A 20,741-nucleotide genomic window follows, 5' to 3' on the forward strand; every position below is an offset into this window, starting at 1 on the left:
ATTAATCCAATTGTATATAGCTGCAGCTGCAGGGATACAGCATATATCAATTAGTGTTCCTAGAGAAAGAAAACAAAAACCAAGAGAAACAGAGTGGGCAGGTAATGTAATGTTAATTTGCCATTATTGTGATACATTACACAACAATATAACATGCAAATAAAAATTAATGTATTTTCTAATGGATTTTTCTAAACAGTGTTCCATAGTGATTTTCTCTTTAAACTTATTATGTGTACTCTAAAATGCAATATAACTTAGAATTGTAACCTTATAACCCAATATGTTTGCTGTATCACACAGAAAAAAAAAAGAAAATAAAGGAGACAATAAATTATAGTAGGGCGGCACGGTGGCGCAGCAGGTAGTGTCGCAGTCACACAGTTCCAAGGGCTTGGAGGTTGTGGGTTCGATTCCCGCTTTGGGTGACTGTCTGTGAGGAGTGTGGTGTGTTCTCCCTGTGTCTGCGTGGGTTTCCTCCGGGTGACTGTCTGTGAGGAGTGTGGTGTGTTCTCCCTGTGTCTGCGTGGGTTTCCTCCGGGTGACTGTCTGTGAGGAGTTGGTGTGTTCTCTCTGTGTCTGTGTGGGTTTCCTCCGGTTTCCACCCACAGTCCAAAAACACACGTTGGTAGGTGGATTGGCGACTCAAAAGTGTCCGTAGATGTGAATGTGTGTGTGTGTGTGTCTGTTGCCCTGTGAAGGATCTTCCGCCTTGTGCCCAATGATTCCAGGTAGGCTCTGGACCCACCGCTACCCTGAACTGGATAAGCGCTTACAGATAATGAATGAATGAATGAATGAATGAATTAGAGAAAAGAGTGGGACAGAAAATAATTTCAAGCTGACCCTGAATTATCCGGTCCAATACAGCTGAATCTTCAACAGATATCAGCATCTCTACAGTGGAGGAAATGTAGAACATATTAGTATTGTACGTTAAAATATACATTGCGCAGTCAAATGACAGCTTTAAAAAAAAATTTCAAAAAGTGTGACACTGGCTTTATATTAGTCATCGTTTTAATTGATTTTTTCAACTTAGAAACTGCAGAATTTAATTAAATAGAATGCAACTGCTGCATCATTTGAATTTGGAACAAAAATTTCAAATAAGAAGCTTGTGTGCCAGAATGTAACTTTTGCTCATTTGAAGTGTAATGGATAACGTTGTTTGTATGCATGTGTGTGTGCACGTCTTACTCAACAGTGCAGAGCTGAAATGCAGACACACTCTCTCGTCCTGTTGGAAGATGTCCCTTACCACACCTGCGGTCTTCAGCAAGTCTAAAACTCCTGCCAGTGCTGCAGACTTGCGCACGGTCTGCATAAACAAGAGGACAGTGTTATAAAACAGCAAGCACTAAACAAGGAACCTAAAAGCAGATCATGAATGCTAAAGTATGTTTTCTGGTACTGTCAGAAACTGAAAATAGATGCATAATTACAAAGGAGCTGGTAAAATGTGCAGCAAGGAATAAGCTGCACAATCTGTCATTGTACACCCAGTATATGCAAGGGACAGCCCTCATGAAGTGGGATTAATAATGAAGTGGCCAGTTAGTACAAGTTAGAATTTACAAAATGTTCAGTGAATATTATAACAAAATTACGTTCTCAGAACGTTCCCCCAACGTTCCAGTTTTGGTTGTGGGAACGTTGCACTGGAATGTTCCCTCAACGTGAATTTGTCCAGTTTTTTTTTAACGTTCTAAGAACGTTTTTCTCAAGTTACAAAAACGTTCCGGGAACGTTTCCTGTTAGCTAGGATGCGCCTTTTTCTATATGAAAATATGTTAAAATAGTCACGCTGTTTTTTCATAAAATGATGCATTATTACAGCTGTTCATAATTTAACCAGCTTACAGGAGGTCAAATCACTGTTTGCTCAGTCTCGTGTGGTTTATGAATTGATGTGTTTAACAGGTAATAGAGTATTAAATCTACAAGTTGTATTTTTACCGATGCGTCTTCTCTATCCATGAGCTCCACCACACAAGCCACACACACTCCGCGCGCGCACCAGCGGGGGTCGTGTTTTTGGTGAGCCGCGTCCAAAATAACGCCCAAATTCGACATTTTGTACCGTATTTCACCGTCGTTGCCCGAAAATGTACCACAGAAAGTCAGTGTCTTGAAGACAATGCAGAGTTTTCAGTGTAAAAATTGTAAAACGGCTAACTGGCTAGCATGCTAACTAGGTTCACAGGGTGATATGTTATGCTAAGGTAACATATCAGTACATAACTTGAAATAAGATGAGTTCAGCTATAATCTTAAACGCTGAAGCAAAAAAAATCCGTTAGCTGTACGCAGTCAAGGTTCAAATTTATCATTTTCAATGTTTAAAGTGTCTCTCAGAAAACTTTATTTGTTAAGTGATAAAAGCCCACAGCCAATCAGAACAAAGGGGGGGGACAAAAATCAAGGGAAATCAACAAAACGGTTTTTTTTAGAAAACTAAGACGATTTTACAAAATGAATAGTGAAATAAACAATATATATATATATAAATAATTTAAGTACATGTCTTAAAATGATATAAATTTATATAAATAAAATAATTGTAATAAATACATAACACATGAATCAAGAAATGTAAACTAGGCAAAAAAAATAAATAAAATCTAGGAGAAAATGCAAATATATTGTCACGTTCAAAAGAAAAACATGTATGTCCATTTTACTACATCAGTTAAACACAGCAGCTGTGCTTCACATTCTTGTGAACATTTCACGATGAATGGACCAACAGAAATGCTCCAAAAATACTTTATTACATCTTTTTATATTGACAGTTTATTTCCCACTCCTGTAAAGTTACTCTTTTGGGAGATACATGTTTTTCACTGGACAGTGATGATGAATATTCTTTATTATGAACCACTGCAACGAGTGCATAATGTACCTTTTTTATTGTGGAATTGTTTGTTGTGATCATATGAACATGACATCTTTTCAGTGCCTGTAAATTTGGCTTAAATCCTAGGTATTATTCTCTGTCAGGATATGCAAACAGAATAGACGCTCGCGGGTTTTCAGCAGGAACAGGTTTACTTTACTGACGTTTAAAGTACAATTAAGTCCAAAACACACCGTCATGCAGTCAAAACCAGAGGGTCAGACACACAAAGCACCAAACACTAGTCAGGAGAAAGGTAAGAATGGGTCATACACGGGATTCATTCATTCATTCATTCATTATCTGTAACCCTTATCCAGTTCAGGGTCGCGGTGAGTCCAGAGCCTACCTGGAATCATTGGGCGCAAGGCGGGAATACACCCTGGAGGGGGCGCCAGTTCTTCACAGGGCAACACACACACATTCACACCTTTGAACACTTTTGAGTTGCCAATCCACCTACCAACGTGTGTTTTTGGACTGTGGGAGGAAACCGGAGCACCCGGAGGAAACCCACGCGGACACAGGGAGAACACACCACACTCCACACAGACAGTCACCCGGAGGAAACCCACGCAGACACAGGGAGAACACACCACACTCCACACAGACAGTCACCCGGAGGAAACCCACGCAGACACAGGGAGAACACACCACACTCCTCACAGACAGTCACCCGGAGGAAACCCACGCAGACACAGGGAGAACACACCACACTCCTCACAGACAGTCACTCAGAGGAAACCCACGCAGACACAGGGAGAACACACCAAACTCCTCACAGACTGTCACCCGGTGGAAACCCACGCAGACACAGGGAGAACACACCAAACTCCTCACAGACAGTCACCCGGAGGAAACCCACGCAGACACAGGGAGAACACACCAAACTCCTCACAGACAGTCACCCGGAGGAAACCCACGCAGACACAGAGAGAACACACCACACTCCTCACAGACAGTCACCCGGAGGAAACCCACGCAGACACAGGGAGAACACACCACACTCCTCACAGACAATCACTCGGAGGAAACCCACGCAGACACAGGGAGAACACACCACACTCCTCACAGACAGTCACCCGGAGGAAACCCACGCAGACACAGGGAGAACACACCACACTCCTCACAGACAGTCACCCAGAGGAAACCCACGCAGACACAGGGAGAACACACCACACTCCTCACAGACAGTCGCCCGGAGCGGGAATCGGTCCCTGGAGCTGTGTGACTGCGACACCTACCTGCTGCGCCACCATGCCGCCCTCATTAAATATACATGTCTGATAATTAAAATATCCTCTCTATCTCTATGTTTCTTTGTTTATCTTCTGAAGTCACCTGTTGTTAGGTACAGTTAGACTTGTCTGGGTGGGTTTCCTCAGATTGCTCTGGTTGGTTCCTCCCATGGTCCAAAAACACACGTTGGTAGGTGGACTGGACTGGCGACTCAAAAGTGACTGTAGATGTAAATGAATGTGTGGTTGTGTGTTGCCCTGTGAAGGACTGGCGCCCCCTCCAGGGTGTATTTCTGCCTTGCTCCCAATGATTCCGGGTAGGCTCCAGTCCCACCGCGACCCTGAACTAGATAAGCTGTTTAAGACAATGAATTAATGAATGAACGAAAACTGTACCTTCCCAAAGACACTGAACCTGCAAAAACATAAAGCCCAGGTGAGGCGATGTGTCTAGTGTTGTGGTATTCAACTTCACTCGCAAGATAACACCTCACAAATTGTATAGTGTTGGGTATTCACAAGCCATCCCCTTAGGTAACGCCAGTTAATGATCAATTCACTTACCGTTATCCTGGACTTTAGCCATGTCTGTTTATACTAATAAATTGCAGCAGAGAAATAGCAATGCCATGCCACTAATGCAAAGATACAAAGGTATCTTTACATCTTCCACTCATTCTATCAAATCACATGCTATGTTCACAGAGTCATAATAAAAATAAATAAATAAAATGTCTTCATCGTCAGGATTTTGATTGTCTGTTACATTATATTTTAAGCTTTTCAGATTTTTGAGACACGAACAATGTCACACCTATCTCTGTGGACGCCTCACTTCCTCCCTCACTTCACACCACATTACCACTCGAGTCTGTGGCTTGCTCTGGCGACTTAAATTCCCATGGTTCAGCAGGCAGTCACATGACTCCATCAACCAATGGGAACTCTTTTGTGCGCTCCGTGTCACCTGAGTTTTGAATCACAATCACAATGCCCTCCAGGGTGTATTCCCTCCTTGCGCCCAGGTAGGCTCTGGACCCTCCTCACAGACAGTCACCCAGAGGAAACCCACGCAGACACAGGGAGAACACACCACACTCTTCACAGACAGTCACCTGGAGCAGGAATCGAACCCACAACCTCCAGGCCCCTGAAGCTGTGTGACTGCGACTCTACCTGCTGCGCCACCATGCTGTCATATATTCTATACATTACAAACTAAAAAAGTAATCTAATAAAAGTGAAACATCTGCACATTAACCCCTTTCAGGGGTTTAAAGCTAGGAATTCCTGAAGAATGTCACTAGTGGAGTGGATTTGAACAAAGCAAACTCTCAGCATACGCATTCTTCATTTTCTCCCTCAGGTTGTCCATATTTGGATGGCACTTTTTGCACTCTTCTTTCATTTATGTGACTGCATCTGTACACTGTCTTTGATTCCCTGTAAATTATATATGTCATGTATTCTTATAACTGACAAAAATGTAGGATTTGTTTAAAAAAATATATAGTGAATATGAATCATTAGAAAACATCATTTGAAGTGTTGAAGAAGATACCACAGTGGCCATGACCATCTCCATCCTTGACAGCAGGTGTATTGTCAGACATAAATATACTCCAAGTCAATCACACTTCTGGGAAATCAACCTGTCCTGTTAGGAAGCAACACGGATTGTGAATCAATTTCACCTGCTTTTATGCAAATGGAACAGACAACTGGTAGAAATGAGAGACAATTAGCAAGACAACCCCTTTAAAGGAGTGGTTCTGTAGGTGGTGACCACAGACCATTTCTCTGTTCTCATCCTTTCTGGCTGATGTCAGTGCTCTCACCCATAGAGGAAGCATGAGGCGGTGTCTACAACCCACAGAAGTTGCTCAGGCAGTGAGCTCATCCAGGATGGCACATCAATGCGAGCTGTGGCAAGACGGTTTACTGTGTCTGTCAGCACAGTGTCCAGAGCATGGAGGAGATACCGGGAGATGAGGAGGGGTCTGTAGGAGGGCAACAACCCAGCAGCAGGACCGCTACCTCCTCCTTTGTGCAAGGAGGAACAGGAGGAACAGTGGCAGAGCCCTGCAAAATGACCTGCAGCAAGCCACTAATGTCCTCCAGCAGTGACCGGTTTGGCAGTGGGTCAGTAATGGTGTGCGGAGGCATTTCTTTGGAGGGCCGCACAGCCCTCCATGTGCTATCCAGAGGTACACTGACTGCCATTAGGTACTGAGATGAGATCCTCAGACACATTGTGAGACCATATGCTGGTGCAGTGGGCCCTGGATTCCTTCTGATGCATGACAATGCTAGGCCTCATGTGTGTCAGCAGTTCCTGCATGATGAAGGCACTGATGCTATGGACTGGCCTGCCCCTTCCTCAGACCTGAATCCAATCTGAGATATCAACGGCACGTTGCACCACAGACTGTCCAGGACTTGACTGATGCTTTAATCCAGGTCTGGGAGAAAACCACTCAGGAGAACATCCGCCACCTCATCAGGAGCATGCCCAGGCTTTGTAGGAAGGTCATACGGCACATGGAGGCCACACACACACACACACACACACTGAGCCTCATTTGAACTGATCTTGAGGAATTTCCACTGAAGCTGGATCAGCCTGTAATTTGATTTTTCACTTTTATTTTGAGTGGGATTCCAAATCCAGACCTCCATGGAATAATTGATTTACATTGTTTATTTTTGTGTTAATTTGTTCTCAGTGCATTCCACTATGTAACGAATAAAGATTGTCAACTGGAATATTTCATTCATTGAGATCTAGGATGTGTTATTTTAGTGTTCCCTTTATTTTTTGGGGCAGTGTTATGTGTGTATATTTATATATAAAGTGTGTGTGAAAATGCTTATGTTTCTGAGAAAGGTAAAAATGGCACTTTCACAGCCCAAAGTGTCTGAGAAAATGTTCAAAGGCAGCACTGTTACACAATGGTGGAGCCAGTTACAACGGTCACGGACATCTGTGCAGTTTCAGTGAAAAAAAAAAAAATCATGTACTCCAAAGAGAACTTGGACAAGTTGCAGTATACCATCGTTATACCTGCTGATGTGGTATTGGATTAAAGAAGCATTGGTGCAGCACATGACACCAAAAGGCATTTCCCAAGGCTCGTTTTGGAAATTTGTTTTGTTTGCATTCAGAAGCTCTGTGTCGTTTAAGTGGAATGTTTGAGGCAAAAAAATAAAAAAAAGACTGTTTGCACATGGTTGAGGTTTAACTTTTCTATAAGTTGTATTCACTGTTTTAATTACCAAAGAATCCGATTTGTAAATTGTGTTGTTTCGTGCTGTAGTAGTTTCTGTAACACAGTTAACTGTCTCCTGAATTTGGAGACCTTTCCATCTGTAGAAATCCAAAACAGCAAAAGTTAGTCAATATTACCAACCGATGGAGCAGGAATAGAGTAATATCCTCACCTTGGTTTGTGCTTTAGAGTTCTCTTCATTGTTTAAAAAAAGCTCCAGAGTTCTCTTAACAGACACAGGGGCTTCATAAATGCATTAGAGATTCAAGCATGCAAACAGACTGGAAAGTTAGCAGATGGTGAGAAAGCATCCTCAGAATTGTCAGGATCCTAAAACACAGAATACTTTTATTTAAACAAAAGATAACAAAACAAAGACAGACAGACTTGGATCACATGACAGGATACTTAGACAAAGAAAGACCTAGACAGGGAGACTTGGACAGAGACTTAAACAGAGACCTAGACTAAAGAGACAGAAACAGACTAAACCTAAACAGAGGGAACTAGACAGACAGAGATAGCTAATGATAAACCTGAACAGAGAGAGCTAATAGACTACAGACAGAAACCACAAAAGTACACAAAGCACAGGAAAGGAAACACTAACAGACCAGAGAAACAAACTAGAGAGCCACAAACCAACTTGATAGGAAGGAGGCTGAGAGATGAGACAAACAGACAAGCGAATGTGGAATGTCCAACAAACACAGAGAGAGAGAGAGAGAGAGGAACATAAATGCACACCACAGACAAGGAACACCTGGGACAGCTAACGAGAGGGCAGGACTACAAATGACACTGACGAGGAGGCGGGACAAGGGCGGAGACATGAACAACAACAAACAGAGCACATGGCAGGGAAAACAGACACGACAGGACAAGGGCGTGGCATTTATACATTTTTTCTTTTTCTTTTTTTTTTTTATAACCTTGAATTTCACATTTAATGTATTTACAATGTACATCTCAATGTCTGCTTAATATTTTAAGTTTTTTATACCCTTTAATAACAGCATAAGTACATTTTATAATTCGATAATAAATTCTAAATGGTCAGTTCTGATTAATATGTATGCCTGCATGATATATTGTGACATCACCAGAGGCAGGAAATTGAGACTGAGCCATTACAAAGGCACTGGTCAGAAAGGAGCAAGTGTACAAGCAGCAACTTGGGCTTGGTTTATGGCAGACTTGAAAGCTCTTTTCCGTCCTCCACCCCAAACTCCTGGCAAGTGATTAACACTCAAACTGGAAGCTGCCACACACAAGCTGGAAAGGTCCAAATCTCCCCACCCAAAAATACACACCCACAACACAAAACCCCCTTAGCTCTCAGGTCTGTTTGCGTGCTCCAAACTGGTCTAATGTGTTTATAAAGCCATTGTCTGTATATTAATGAAAGTTTTCTGTGCTCATAGCAAATACATCTAGAGATGTTTTACACATCAGAGAGAACTACAAACATTGAAAAACACTGACTGAAACGAAGCAGGTCCTGCTCTGTATAGGTGTTTAATATTTACTTATTTTTGCTGTTTCACTAAAGGTGGAAATGTCTCCAAACTTGGGAGATGGCTAATTACGTTACAGACACTGCTACAAAGCTAAACTCGAGATACAAAAGAGTTTCTGTGGTAATTCAAACATTGAATATAAACTTGCAGACAAGTTCACCATTCCGTTACACTTTAAAAGACACAGAGCTTAGAGCTGCATATGCCCACAATCATAGATGTTCCCTTTAAGCCAGGACACAACCGCATTAACTGAAACGAAAAGCTTTTAATAAATGCTGCATTTGATGGTTGCTCGCACCACTAGGGACTGACTGTCACATGTAGGACATGTATATTGAAGATCATTCAGCCGTGGAATAAGCACTTGCCAGTAAATTTACCCCGCCTCCGCAACCCATTTGTAGAATACAGTCATATCAAGTATGGGCTTTGAACCGTTATATGTCGCAAATTGAACATTATTTTTACAGTACATAAGCTAGCTGTGATTAGCCATTTTAAGCTGTCTGCAGTGTTAGCTTAGCTAGCCGGCCAGGTTGGACTCATGGATGGAACTAGCAGTTGTATTAAACTCATTTAATTTTATTTAATTTATTGTTACTGTCCCTTTTGTGGGTTCAAGATAAAAGACCAAAGCCATACGTATTGTAGTGCGTGAAAACATCAATTTTTTTTAAAGATTCCGCAGGAAACACCTCTGATTAATGCTAGGCTAGCACCAGTGCTGGTACAAATGAAAGCAGACACTGTGTGTGTTGTCTGTGTTTATATAATTAGTAAATGATGTTTACATGTGTTTGTTTGTTTATTTTTTAAAGAAACTTCAGGAGAAAAAAATCCTTGATACATTCATGAAGTTTAGAGTTTTGAAAGAGGAAGAAAGAAAACCATTCTTTCCAAAGAAGGACCTGATTCAAAGTCCCAGGTAACAGTTTAGCAGCATGCTCACTGCCGTCCTGTTACAATATTATTTCACTTTAGATTAATGTTGGAATTATGTGGCAAGCAGACTGTCTATAAGCTGTTAGAGAGAAGTCCCTGCCTCTTGGTCTAATGAACAGCTTCTGTTTCTGAGGACATATAAGGTGGCCCATATATCATGTTATTTTCTGATGGCACTGAATTAAAAAATATCCCAGGAACAGACAAGCCTTGTACATTTTAACAATATAAAGAATCAATGGGAAAGCCATACCAATGGATCACTTTTGTGCTTGTCTTCTCACTTGTGTTGTGTGTTTACTTTCTGTCTTTTTTTGTGTGTGTTCTCACTTTTGCGTTTGCGTTCTGTCTTTTGTATGTGTTGTATTTTAGGTTTGCATTGTCACTTTTTTGCATTTGCTTTCTCTTTTGCGCCTGCTTTCTCAGTTTTGTGTTCGCGTTCTCACTTTTTGTTTTACATATATATACAGGGGTTAGACAATGAAAGAGAAACACCTGTCATTGTAGTGTGGGAGGTTTCGTGGCTAAATTGGAGCAGCCTGGTGGACAATCTTCATTAACTCCACACTGCACCAGTAAGACCATGTGCATCCAATGGTTCAAACACTGTGTCCTGAAGGCGGTGCCGTGTATCAGGACAACAACGCACCAATACACACAGCGAGACTGGTGAAAGACTGGTTTGATGAACATGAAAGTGAAGTTGAACATCTCCCATGGCCTGCACAGTCACCAGATCTAAATATTATTGAGCCACTTTGGGGTGTTTTGGAGGAGCGAGTCAGGAAACGTTTTCCTCCACCAGCATCACGTAGAGACCTGGCCACTATCCTGCAAGAAGAATGGCTTCAAATCCCTCTGACCACTGTGCAGGACTTGTGTATGTCATTCCCAAGACCAACTGACGCTGTATCGGCCGCAAAAGGAGGCCCTACACCACACTAATAAATTACTGTGGTCTAAAACCAGGTGTTTCACTTTCACTAAGTAGATTATTTGAATATTATATAAGACCAATTTAGAAAAAGATTTTTAATACAGAAATATTGGCCTACTGAAATGTATGTACAGTATATGCACTCAATACTAGGTCGGGGCTCCTTTTGCATGAATTACTGGATCAACACAGTGTGGCATGGAGGTGATCAGCCTGTGGCACTATTGAGCTGTTATGGAAGCCCAGGTTGCTTTGATAGCGGCCTTCAGCTCGTCTGCATTGTTGGGTCTGGGGTCTCATCTTCTTCTTGACAATACCCCATAGATTCTCAATGGGATTTAGGTGAAGCGAGTTTGCTGGCCAGTCAAGCACAGGGATACTGTGGGTAATAAAGTGGACCAACACCAGCAGATGACACGGCCATCACTGATTATGAAAATTTCAAGCATATATTAATTCTAAAATATGAACTGGTATATATATATACATATATATATAATCTTCAGTGAAGTTCAGTGAAGAACCAGATGGATTTGAATGTCACAGAACAAGGCATAATCACAAGTAAATCAAAGATTATGGGATATAAGACATCTTACAAGGATTCATGAAATGAACAGCAGCAGATGTCTGCCATATAATCATTTTCATTCCTTGAACAGCTGTTTTACAGGTGTGTTTTCATCACCATTAAGAGATTATACTTTTCATTGCCACAAGCCCGTCAAATCGTTTTGAGCAGCTCTGAGGAAATCTCTGTGCTTATGGATTATACTCAGCTTCTTCTTCAACCATTACAGCTCAGTGTTTTTATTCACAGCTTTATCACATCATCTTAAGCATTGCTGTGGATAAACATTCGTTTTTAAACTATGAAGAGTTTGTTAAGCTTGTGGATCAAGTTACAGAAAGTCTATTCTCTGTAGAAGAGAACCGGGGCTAATTCAGAATCAAAAACAGCTTGGAGATACTGTACATTTATTATTGGTTCAATGTCATTCCGAAATGAATGGGAGGGAATGGAGAGCTACACTTGAATGGTCCTCTCATAGCTCTGCTCTCAGTTCCTGTGGCACGCATTGGAAGACAAATCCTGGGGGCCTGCTCTATAGACTCACACTGGTGGAAACACCTGGATGTCCCGCCTGGATGCAGCAAATCAAACTTTATAGCACCCAAAGAATTAATCATATATGTGATGAAATTTGATCTGGGGGTGCTGTTTTAGTTGTTTGCTGTCTGCGATGCTAGCGGCTGGGCCTGCTGACCTGGGGAGCTGACTCCATCGCTACTGTTTGGCAGTTGCTTGCCTCTCTTCACTGCGACTGTCCACTGGGACTGTAGGCCAAGGAGTCTGCTTCCTTCACACATGCTTGGTGTCCTGCTGTGGCTTTTGCTGGCTTTGGCAGATGTCTACCAGGGGTGTGTATGCTAACATTGACGATAGCAGCTATTGATATGGCCAAGAAGCACATACTCAGTATCTGCGGCTATGGCTTGTGAACTGCGACCTCTGTTGCTGTGTCAATGGTGGTCCATTTCCAGCTACAGGCCACTAAACCTGCTACTATTTACAATGACTGTCCATCTCAGGACCTAGGTGGCTTGGTGCTGGCCTCTATGTACTCTCGTTTTATTTTGTTTGTGCCTTTTGTGTCACTTTGCCTTCTTTTGTCCTTAGATGTTTTTTGTTCTGTGTCCTAGTGTTGTCAGCGCTTTGTGTTCTTTATAAATAAAATATATTATTATACAGGGTGGGCCATTTCTATGGATACACCTTAATAAAATGGGAATGGTTGGTGATATTAACTTCCTGTTTGTGGCACATTAGTATATGGGAGGGGGGAAACTTTTCAAGATGGGTGGTGACCATGGCGGCCATTTTGGATCCAACTTTTGTTTTTTCAATGGGAAGAGGGTCATGTGACACATCAAACTTATTGGGAATTTCACAAGAAATACAATGGTGTGGAAGAAATACAATTGGTTTTAACGTTACTTTACTCTTTCATAAGTTATTTACAAGTTTCTGACCACTTATAAAATGTGTTCAAATGCTGCCCATTGTGTTGGATTATCAATGCAACCCTCTTCTCCCACTCTTCACACACTGATAGCAACACCGCAGGAGAAATGCTAGCACAGGCTTCCAGTAGCCATAGTTTCAGGTGCTGCACATCTTGATGGTATGGTGTGGTATATGGGGTACAAAGATAGTGGGGCCGTTCTTCATCAATGGAAACCTCAATGCCACTGGACTGAAATTAAGCACACCATTGTTTTTCTTGTGAAATTCCCAATAAGTTTGATATATCACATGACCCTCTTCCCATTGAAAAAACAAAAGTTCGGAAAAATCCAAAATGGCCGCCATGGTCTCCACCCATCTTGAAAAGTTTCCCCCCTCCCATATACTAATGTGCCACAAACAGGAAGTTAATATCACCAACCATTCCCATTTTATTACGTTGTATCCATATAAATGGCCCACCCTGTACAAACAAATCAATAAATAAAAATTAGGATTAAAAATATGATAACCACCAGACTTTGCGATACACCTTTTTGGCCATACTGCCCAGCCCTAATTAGAATTATAATGGATACTTTGTTCATTCCTACATATTTCTTTTTAGCTCTGCCATCACCTTTCTTGCACTAATCACATAAAAACCACATATAAACAAAGATATTGATATTAAGCAATAGTAAGCTTCTCAAGGACATTTAGTAGCTATATATTTTGGACCCTACCTTCCGATTGTTGAAATGCCAGAAGACAGTTGTATGACCAACACTATGCAGCAGTTAAAGCTCCAGCCAATCATGCCTGGTCTTTTTTCACTTAGATATGTATAAAGAAATATAAGTATTCCTACATAAATGTCTGGTTAGTCTCTAATTTATGTGTTTTCATATATTTATTGACAACCTTGACAGGAAAGAAATAAGATAATCTGCTCATAAAAGTGTGTTATAAAACTCCTCCTTGGATCACCACCTTAACGTGGTGGAGGGGTTTGCGTGCCTGCGTGAGCCTAGGAGCTATGTTGTCGGGGGCAATAGCCCCTGGTAGGGTCTCCCAAGGCAAATTGGTCCTAGGTGATGGGCCAGACAAAGAGTGATCCATAAAGACACAGATGAAAAAGACAACGAGGACACAGCCTCCCTTGCCCGGAGCAGGGTTACCGGGGCCTCACCCTGGAGCCAGGCCTGGGGGAGGGGCTCCTTGGCGAGCGCCTGGTGGCCGGACTTTCACCTATGGAGTCCGGCCGGGCTTAGCCTGAAGGGGATACATGGGTCCACTCTCCCATGGGCCCACCACCTGTGGGAGAGGTAGTAATCCGGGTCTGGTGCATTGTGGATCGGGTGGTGGTCGGGGTCGGGGGCCCTGGCATTCTGATCCTCGGTTACTGAAACTGGCTTTTGGAACATGGAACGTAACCTCTCTGGTGGGAAAAGAGCCTGAGCTGGTGCGCGAGGTTGAGAGGTACCGACTAGATATAGTTGGGCTCACCTCGACACACAGTATGGGCTCTGGAACCAATCTCCTCGAGAGGGGCTGGATGCTCTTTCACTCTGGAGTTGCCCAGGGTGAGAGGCGTAAGGCAGGTGTGGGCTTACTCATAGCCCCCCGGCTTAGCGCCTGTACGTTGGGGTTTACCCCAGTGGACGAGAGGGTAATTTCCCTGCGCCTTCGGGTTGGGGAAAGGGCTCTGACTGTTGTTTGTGCTTATGCACCGAACAGCAGTTCAGAGTACCATGCCTTCTTGGGGACCCTAGATGGAGTGCTGGAGAACACTCATTCTGGGGACTCCATTGTTCTGCTGGGGGACTTCAATGCTGACGTGGGTAATGACAGTGAGACCTGGAGGGGCGTGATTGGGAGGAACGGCCCCGCTGATCTGAACCCGAGTGGTGTTCAGTTATTGGATTTCTGTGCTCGTCACAGTTTGTCCATTACGAACACCATGTTCGAACATAAGGGTGTCCACAAGTACACCTGGCATCAGGACACCCTAGGCCGCATTTCGATGATCGATTTTATAGTCGTATCATCTGACCTGCGGCCATATGTTCTGGACACTCGGGTGAAGAGAGGCGCTGAGCTGTCAACTGATCACTACCTTGTGGTGTGTTGGATCAGATGGCGGGGGAGGATGCCGGACAGACCTGGCAGGCCCAAACGTGTGTTGAGGGTTTGCTGGGAACGTTTGGCAGAGGAACCTGTCAGAAAGATCTTCAACTCCCACATCCGGCAGAGCTTCGACTGCATCCCGGGGGAGGCTGGTAACATTGAGTCTGAGTGGGCCATGTTCCGGACCTCCATTGTTGAGGCGGCTGAACGGAGCTGTGGCTGCAAGGTTGTCGGTGCCTGTCGGGGTGGCAATCCCCGCACTCGGTGGTGGACACCCCGGGTGAGGGGGGCTGTCAAGCTGAAGAAAGAGTCCTATCGAGCCTGGTTGGCTCAGGGGACTCCGGAGGCAGCCGACAGATACCGAGGAGCCAAGCGGCTTGCAGCCTCGGCGGTCGCTGAGGCAAAAACTCGGGTGTGGGAGGAGTTCGGTGAGAACATGGAAAACGACTTTCGGTCGGCTCCGAGAAGTTTCTGGCAAACCGTCAGGCGACTCAGGAGGGGAAAGCAGTTTTCCACCAACACTGTATATGGTGGGGGTGGGGAACTGTTGACCTCGACTGGGGACGTCACCAGACGGTGGAAGGAATACTTCGAGGATCTTCTCAATCCCACCGGCACGTCTTCCGCAGAGGAAGCAGAGCTTGGGGACCCCGGGGGGGGCTCGTCTATCACTGGGGCTGAAGTGGCCAAGGTGGTAGGGAAACTCCTTGGCGGTAGGGCCCCGGGGGTGGATGAGGTTCACCCCGGGTTCCTCAAGGCTCTGGATGTTGTGGGGCTGTCCTGGTTGACACGTCTTTGCAACATCGCGTGGACATCGGGGGCAGTGCCTCTGGACTGGCAGACTGGGGTGGTGGTTCCCCTTTTTAAAAAGGGGGATCGGAGGGTGTGTTCCAACTATAGGGGGATCACACTCCTCAGCCTCCCCGGTAAGGTCTATGCGGGGGTACTGGAGAAGAGAGTCCGACCGATAGTTGAACCTCGGATCCAGGAGGAACAATGCGGATTCCGCCCCGGTCGTGGAACACAGGACCAGCTCTTTACCCTCGCTAGGATCCTGGAGGGTGCATGGGAGTTTGCTCAACCAGTCTACATGTGTTTTGTGGATCTGGAGAAGGCATTCGACCGTGTCCCTCGGGGTATTCTGTGGGGGGTGCTCAGGGAGTATGGGGTACTGGGCTCTTTGTTACAAGCTATCCAGTCCCTGTACAAACAGAGCAGGAGTCTGGTTCGTATGGCTGGCAGTAAGTCCGACTGGTTTCCAGTCGGAGTTGGACTCCGTCAGGGCTGCCCGTTGTCACCGGTTCTGTTCACAATTTTTATGGACAGAATTTCTCGGCGTAGCCAAGTGGCGGAGGGTGTCCGGTTTGGTGGTCTCAGGATCCCATGTCTGCTTTTTGCAGATGATGTGGTCTTGTTGGCTTCATCGAGCCGGGAACTCCAGCTCTTGCTGGACCAGTTTGCAGCCGAGTGTGAAGCGGTAGGGATGAGGATCAGTACCTCCAAGTCCGAGTCCATGGTACTCAGTCGGAAAAGGGTGGAGTGCTCTCTCCAGGTTGGAAGTGAGATCCTGCCTCAAGTGGAGGAGTTTAAATACCTCGGGGTCTTGTTCACGAGTGAGGGAAAGATGGAGCGTGAGATTGACAGGCGGATCGGTGCAGCGTCAGCAGTAATGCGGGCTTTGTACCGGTCCGTTGTGGTGAAGAAAGAGCTGAGCAGAAAAGCAAAGCTCTCGATTTACCGGTCAATCTACGTCCCAACCCTCACCTATGGTCACGAGCTTTGGGTAGTGACCGAAAGAACGAGATCGCGGGTACAAGCGGCTGAAATGAGTTTTCTCCGCAGGATGTCTGGACTCTCCCTTAGAGACAGGGTTAGGAGCTCGGACATCCGGGAGAGACTCGGAGTGGAGCCGCTGCTCCTCCACGTCGAGAGGAGCCAGTTGAGATGGTTCGGGCATCTGGTTCGGATGCCTCCTGGACGCCTTCCTGGAGAGGTGTTCCGGGCATGTCCAACGGGGAGGAGGCCCCGGGGCAGACCAAGAACACGCTGGAGAGACTATATGTCTCGACTGGCCTGGGAACGCCTCGGTATACCCCCGGAGGAGCTGGCGTCGGTGGCTGGGGAGAGGGAGGTCTGGGTTTCTTTGCTCCGACTGCTTCCCCCGCGACCCGGACCCGGATAAGCGGTGGATAATGGATGGATGGATGGATGGATGGAAAAGTGTGTTAGATGTCTTGTTAAAGGGCAGCTCTTTGTGTATTAAAGTTCAACAGCATGGTTGCATGCTTATGGATGTATAACTATTTACACACCCTCCCCACTCCTCCGATCACCAGTGCAGGTGTTCATCTCCCGCATGACTCCATCTTGCCCCAAGGGTCTTCTTTTCTTACTCATCTCTTAAAATAATTAGTCATGTAATGTGTTTAGCTGTGTTTAGCATGTAATAAAAATAACTCTATGGAGACTAGTCTAATTTAATGTAAACCACATTTACACACACACACACACACACACACACACACACAGACACACACACACACATACACACTGCAAATGTAAGATAAACCAAGAAGCAGGGAAATACATCATATTGTACACAAGAAACAACGTTCTAGAGTGGAGAGTCCCTGTGAACATTGTCAGTGTGAGCAATAAAACTCATTTCAGCAAGAAATCTGAAGACATTTTCAGGGTACACAATATCACAACATTATTATTAATTTATTAACAACATTATTATTAATATTATACATTTTGTACTTGTGGGGACTCATCAATAGACGTCTCAAAGAAGGGGATTTTATGAGTTCCTGCTAATGGGAGGGTAAATGTCAGTGGTCAATGACAAATATCTCTGTAGATTAACTTTAAATGAGTACACACTAATAAACTGGAGCAGATTTAAAACATTTCTTGGTTTCACTACAGAGTTTGAATAAGTGTAACTTGAATACGTAATTGAATACTTCTGATACGGAGCCATAACAATTGCCTCGTGGCAGAATGTGGTTCCTGACCTAGTCACGGTCCCTAAAAAGATTACACTTCGTTCAACCATTACTTGCGAAGGAACAGTGATGTTTCAGAAGGTTTAAGGTAAGAATATCCAGTCAAAATGGTATTTTCCCTGTGTCTGCGTACGTTTCCTACGGGTATAACACGTTCCTCTCACAGTCCAATAACAATTGTTGGTATTGTCTGGATCTGGACTAACCTTGGCATGAGTGGTGGCGGATGAATAAAATGTCAGAATCGTCTGTGTTTGTCATTATGAAATATCTAAACCTTTATTATATAGTATGGATGTGTAATGTCTCAATCCAACATTGCAGTGCAAGCCTGTGTGTGTGTGTGTGTGTGTGTGTGTGTGTACGCTCAAGAGACAGCTATTGAAACCACTTCCTGCTCTCCTCTCACCTCACTGAGACACATTTGCAGCAGAGGGCTATGCGTATGTGTGTTCTGCTTAGTAGGTGTAAGATTAAACCAGTCAGACCAAATGTTTCCAGCACGCTCGGTGTGACATGGGACGTGTATGTGTCTGCATGTGTGGGCTATTTGTTCCCCCTACCACAAATGTAGTTCTTCAAAGACACACCAAAACACTGCAGACAAGCTGAAACACACACATACACACAGTCTTAAAACAAAAAGAACCACTAAAGTCTTTTACATTCATTTTCTACTTCAAAGGCCACGTTCAGAATTGTAATGAAAAATAAATTTGATAACATTTAGAAGATATTACATAACCATTTGCGAGTTCTTTACTCTGTTTGCGTGTGGGAAACTAGTCTGAGATGTTTATGAAGCTCCAGTGTCTGAAAATGAGTATGCTAGGCTTTTTCTCTCTCTCTGTCTCTCTCTCTCTCTCTCTCTCTCTCTCTCTCTCTCTCTGCTCATGGCAGAGGCATCTGGACTGTTTTTAAACATCAGAGAGAACTCCAAATGTTGAAAAGCATGCACCAAAATGAGGATTATTCCTCACGACTGCTGCAAATGTGGGTAATATTAAAATAACACATATTTTTGCTGTTTTGGGGTCACTTAAAGAGGAAATGCCTCCAAACTCGGGAGATGGCTAACTGCATTACGGAAAGTGCTATAAAACTAACTAACAATTTAAAAATGAGTTTATGTGGTAGTTCAAACAGTGAATAGAAACTTACAGACAAGTTAAACATCATCCACGTACAAGAAACAGTCTGGTTTTCCCCTCTCAAACAAAATGTTCCACTTTAAAACACGCTTAGCTTCTGAATGTAACCAACCAGAGGGAACTGTGATTACCCACAATTGTAGACTCATTCATTCATTCATTATCTGTAACCTTTATCCAGTTCAGAGTCACGGTGGGTCCAGAGTCTACCTGGAATCATTGGGCGCAAGGCGGGAATACACCCTGGAGGGGGCACCAGTTCTTCACAGGGCAAAACAGACACACACACCTATGGACACTATGAGTCGCCAATCCACCTACCAACGTGTGTTTTAGAACTGTGGAAGGAAACTGGAGCACCCGGAGGAAACCCACGCAGACACAGAGAGAACACACCACACTCCTCACAGACAGTCACCCAGAGGAAACCCACGCAGACACAGGGAGAACACACCACACTCCTCACAGACAGTCACCCGGAGGAAACCCACGCAGACACAGGGAGAACACACCACACTCCTCACAGACAGTCACCCGGAGGAAACCCATGCGGACACAGGGAGAACACACCACACTCCTCACAGACAGTCACCCGGAGGAAACCCACGCAGACACAGGGAGAACACACAATTGTAGACTACTTAGCATTAATTATGTACTATTTTAAAAGAAATAGCAGATCCATTATGTGTCATTTTCTATAAAAAGATGTATCTGCTTTATAAATGTAAGAGACAGATACCAGTTAAGGCAGTGGTTCTATTATTAAACCCTTCTTGTTGGTATTAAGACTCTGTTCCTCTTTGTGTTTAGTTTTACTTGATCATTGACCATAACCACAAACATTCTTATATTTTAAAGCCTAATTCACAGGGATTGTTGACAAGCACAAAGTATTTTGTTGCTCTGTGGCATTATATATGTACTTTATTTGATTGAGGGTGGCATTTTTAACAAATATTTCATAATCATTTGTAAACACTAGCTCAGCTCTTCATCACCCAGTGCTAGCAATGAGCACATGCTTTGTCCAATAGATGTTATTTTTCTTCATATTTTTAAGTGCTCCCAGAAATTTAATGCCAAATTTACAATAAATATGTTACAAAGTAGCTATGTTACATCTGACGTTTTCCTGCACTCCTGTCTGTGTGTGTGTGTGTGTGGCCAGTAAGTGAAACAATGAAAGGGTGTGGACTAACACAGTTTTACACCGCTGAAGGAAAGGATCACACAGAGATAGAGAGACTGGAGTGACTTAGTTGTTTTCATGTATTTTCAGAGCAAAGAGTGCAAGGTAAGATATCACTATTCTACTCTACTCTCTCTGTCTCTCTCTCTCTCTCTCTCACACACACACACACACACAGTTCAGTTGAAAATGTGTTGTCTAAGTTTTATTTTTCTTAACTTGAATAGTTTTATCTACAGCATTACATTTAAACCCTGCCTCAACAAGTACAAACCAACACATGCACCAAATTAAATAAGAAAAAACAACAATACAAGAAGAAACAATACCAATTGTGCACAGTCTTAGACAACATTTCCTATTCTCTCTCTCTCTCACACACACACACACACACACAGTTAGAGGATTGAGCATGAAGGTTTGTGAATATGTATTTGTGCA

The 20,741-nt window shown here is 43.8% G+C and overlaps 1 protein-coding gene across 1 annotated transcript in view; it reads right to left on the reverse strand.

Annotated features, from left to right (window-relative positions):
* Nucleotides 1-2,342, reverse strand: part of LOC136699355 (meiosis inhibitor protein 1-like) — a 55,141-nt gene extending 52,799 nt beyond the window's left edge. Inside the window, 3 exon segments of the mRNA XM_066674019.1 lie at nt 847-897; nt 1,201-1,321; nt 1,960-2,342. Coding sequence (XP_066530116.1) covers nt 847-897; nt 1,201-1,321; nt 1,960-2,076 — 289 coding nt within the window. The 5' untranslated portion in view covers nt 2,077-2,342.
* Between the last annotated feature and the right edge of the window lie 18,399 nt (nt 2,343-20,741).

This window comes from Hoplias malabaricus, chromosome 6, assembly GCF_029633855.1.
Source record: "Hoplias malabaricus isolate fHopMal1 chromosome 6, fHopMal1.hap1, whole genome shotgun sequence".
NCBI classification, from domain to species: domain Eukaryota; kingdom Metazoa; phylum Chordata; class Actinopteri; order Characiformes; family Erythrinidae; genus Hoplias; species Hoplias malabaricus.